Source organism: Volvox carteri (assembly GCF_000143455.1).
Source record: "Volvox carteri f. nagariensis unplaced genomic scaffold VOLCAscaffold_79, whole genome shotgun sequence".
Classification (NCBI taxonomy): Eukaryota; Viridiplantae; Chlorophyta; class Chlorophyceae; order Chlamydomonadales; family Volvocaceae; genus Volvox; species Volvox carteri.
In genome coordinates, this window is record NW_003307622.1 from 354219 (window position 1) to 357599 (window position 3381).

Here is a 3381-nt window from a genome sequence, read left to right on the forward strand (position 1 = left end):
GCGCTGCTGGCGGTGAGGGGCAGGGGGAGGGGGGAGGGGGGAGGAGGGAAGGGGAGGAGGGGGGAAGGGGAGGAGGGAAGGGGGGAAGGGGAGGAGGGGAGGGGAGGAGGTAAGGGGAGGAGGGAAGGGGAGGTGGGAAGGGGAGGAGGGAAGGGGAGGAGGGAAGGGGAGGAGGGAAGGGGAGGAGGGAAGGGGAGGAGGGAAGGGGAGGAGGGAAGGGAAGGAGGGGGAGGAGGGAAGGGGGAAACCTTGTGGCGTGGTAGAGGCAGGGGGAAAAGAGGGAGAGAGGGTTTTTTTTCTCGCACCCCCCGCACGCAACTGCAGGCTGTGTCCTATCGGCCTTCTCAACCCGCCGTCCAAATCCTTTCCTCCTCCTCCTGCGCATGCGTCACTGCTGTACGGCAGGCGTACAACATCTGCCCCGACGATCCCGCTGTCTGTCATGAGCTCGGCGTCCTGATGTACAAGTGCGGTCAAACGGCGGCGGCGGCCATGTGGCTGGACAGGGCGCTACAGCTGCTGCCTGGCGGTCGGCCTACCGTACGTGAGTGTACTGTGCCGTACACGTGCGCGCCTAAACTAGACATAGACGACACCTTACAGGGAGGTGTGCTTGTTGCAATGTGCGCTCTTCCCACCCTACACGGCTATGATGTGCCATTCCGGTGCTTACTGGTGCGAACACGTCAGTGACCCGCTGGTTCCATCCATACAGCCAACTCCCTCCATATATACATACATACCGTTGGATGCCGGTGGTGGGTGCGGAACCTGAGCGATCCAGCTAGATGAGGGCGTCCCGAAATACCGGGGAAGGCAGGGTTTCGCCGGGTAGCGGCTACGGGTGAAGATATGCCCCCCTGTCCCACACATACATACATACTTACTTTCTTACTTACTTACTTACTTTCTTACTTACTTACTTACTTACTTACTTACTTACTTACTTACTTACTTACTTACTTACTTACTTACTTACTTACTTACAGTTCACACCCGCAAATATACTAACACCTAGCAACTCCCAACCCACCCTCCCAACCGCAACGACAGACTGGGAGGCCACACTGGTAGCTCTGGGGCACTGCATGCGGAAGCTGTGTCGCTTCCCGGCCGCGGCGGAGTGCTACTCGGCCGCCCTGGCCCTGGCCCCCGCCTCCCCCGGCACCCTGGCGGCCCTGGGCTACGTGGCCCAGTTGGCGGGTGACCCACGGGTCGCTGTGGAGCATTACCATGCGGCCCTGGCGCTGCGGCCGGATGACCCCTTCACCACAGACATGTTGAGACTGGCGCTGCAGGTATACGGTGGATAGAGGGACTGGAAGGGCGGGAATGTCGAGTGATGCTCTTGCCCTAAACTTGAGATTGCCGTACCGTGTGTGTGTTTACCTTGCTGTTGCCATGGGTGTGATTGACATGATAACCCCCAGCACATATTTCAGTTTGAATGACTTAGTTGACTGTTATCGAATAGTTGGAGCCAGCCGACCGCCACCGTGTTGTGCCGGTCCCGGGAAATAATGCACACTGTCATTTACGTGTTGGTGTTGGGTCCTGATGCCTTACGCCGGTAATAACGCCGCTAACAGAGGACTGCAGAGGACAGGACTTTGCTACTACTCCGTAACTGCCAGTACGTGCTGCCGCTACCGAGTATGTACGTGCGTATGTATGTGTGTATGTGTGTATGTGTGTATACATATGTATATTTATGTGTGTATGTGTGTGTTTTTGCAGGAGTATGCAGACGCTGCAGCAGCAGAGGAAGCAGCAGCGGCGGCGGCGGCCGCCGATGCCGCTAGCCCGGCGGTGACGACGCCAGGGGCGGCCGCCGCCGCCGCCGGCGGCGGTGGTAGTGCCGGCGGCGCCGCTGTGACTGCACCAGGTGGCATCGGTTTGGCCGCCCTGGGTTAACCGTACAGGGTTGTTGGTTGGGTTGTTGGTTGGGTTGTTGGTTGGGTTGGTTGGGAGGGGCATGTCATCCGAGAGGGGGGACGGGGTCTGGGGTTCAGGGTGTGTGAATGGTGGCGGTCCAAGTCCTGGCAAAGGGTGATAGCGCCGGCACACCTCATTTCCTCCCTCAGGGGACCCCTCCGCAGCAACCCCGCTTCCTAATGTATGGACCTTCCAGTGCAGTGCAGTGCAGTGCAGTGCAGTGCAGCGGTCTAGTGCGGATAGTGCACCTTGGTGGGGGTGTACGGGTCCAGTTGTTTTGAGACACGGTGTATTACGGTACGGCATGACAGGACAGGGCCCCGGACATTGCTTTCTGGAGCAGGTTGAGGGCCCTCGGGACGACGAGGCGGGAAAACGGGTCTTGAGCTCGAGAGAGGACAACGTTTGATTGGCTCTGATAATCCCGGACTTGCAAGAGCAGCTTGCACAATCAACACACTGCTATCGGTTGCAAAATTCCGTATCGCTTCCGTGCGATGGTAACAACGGGTTGACCGTTAAGTGCCGCGTCGCACGAGTGTCCGGCTTCAGGAGGGACAGGTGCTGCATGTACAGCAGTAGTACGGCACGCACTGGATTAGGGCCTTCGGGGATTTGGGCTTGCCGTATTGGTGGTGGTGGCGGTGGTGGTGGTGGCGGTGGTGGTAGAGGTATCACAGGGACACAGGACACCATCCATGGGTTGAGTACCCTAGAGCGGCTAGAGCGGCTAGAGCGGCCTGCAAGGTGGTCTGTTCTGTAACTCTCTACACGTGTTTAGGGGTGTCTTGGGTGGCATTCGCCCTGAGGGGGCTCCTGTAACCCCCCCCACCGCACCCGGCGGACAGGCTGGGGTCACCGGCCTCACCTGCTCCGGCCCCTCCGGCCTGGGTGCGCCGCCACATGGCAGGCGACCTCACCCTGGCTGAGAGAGACGCTATCCGAGCGACGTCTTCCCCTCGTCCCATTACCCTCAGTTTCCTTCCCCCCAGGCCGATAGCCAGCCCCCCTTTTTGTTGAGCCCGACTCTCGGCCCCGAAGCAGAGGACCGCCAGGACCATTCCAGACTGGCCATGTTTGTCGGTCCTTCACGACAATCACAATTAACTGTAGCCCTTCCGTATGCCACATGAGCGCAGTTTGCGATTGTTATGGTGGACGCCGATTAGGTTGTGTGCAGCACACCAAGGATTGCCTCCTGCACAAACTGTGGGCCTCATCCAAGCAGAACTCGGCCAGACCCGCGCTATAACTTCACTGGACATAGCACCTCAGTTAGAACGCTAAGACCCGAAGGATCAGGCTGCGGTCATGAGGTCAGGAATCCCCATTACACAGAACTGACAAACGAGCCTGTTCGCTCGTTGGTTGATTGTAAGGAAAGGGCGGCCAGTGGGCACCTGCACCCGCTGCGGTGTTCCAGCGGGCGGTCCCAGGCCGCAAAAG

At 59.2% G+C, this 3381-nt stretch overlaps 1 protein-coding gene across 1 annotated transcript in view; it reads left to right on the forward strand.

The window, feature by feature from the left end:
• The window catches only part of VOLCADRAFT_68591 (uncharacterized protein), a gene marked incomplete at both ends in the record, with an annotated part of 6433 nt that extends 5120 nt beyond the window's left edge, over nucleotides 1-1313 (forward strand). The window contains 2 exons of the mRNA XM_002957750.1: nucleotides 289-544; nucleotides 1054-1313. Coding sequence (XP_002957796.1) covers nucleotides 289-544; nucleotides 1054-1313 — 516 coding nt within the window. The remainder of the gene's footprint in view (nucleotides 1-288; nucleotides 545-1053) is intronic.
• Nucleotides 1314-3381: the final 2068 nt, after the last annotated feature.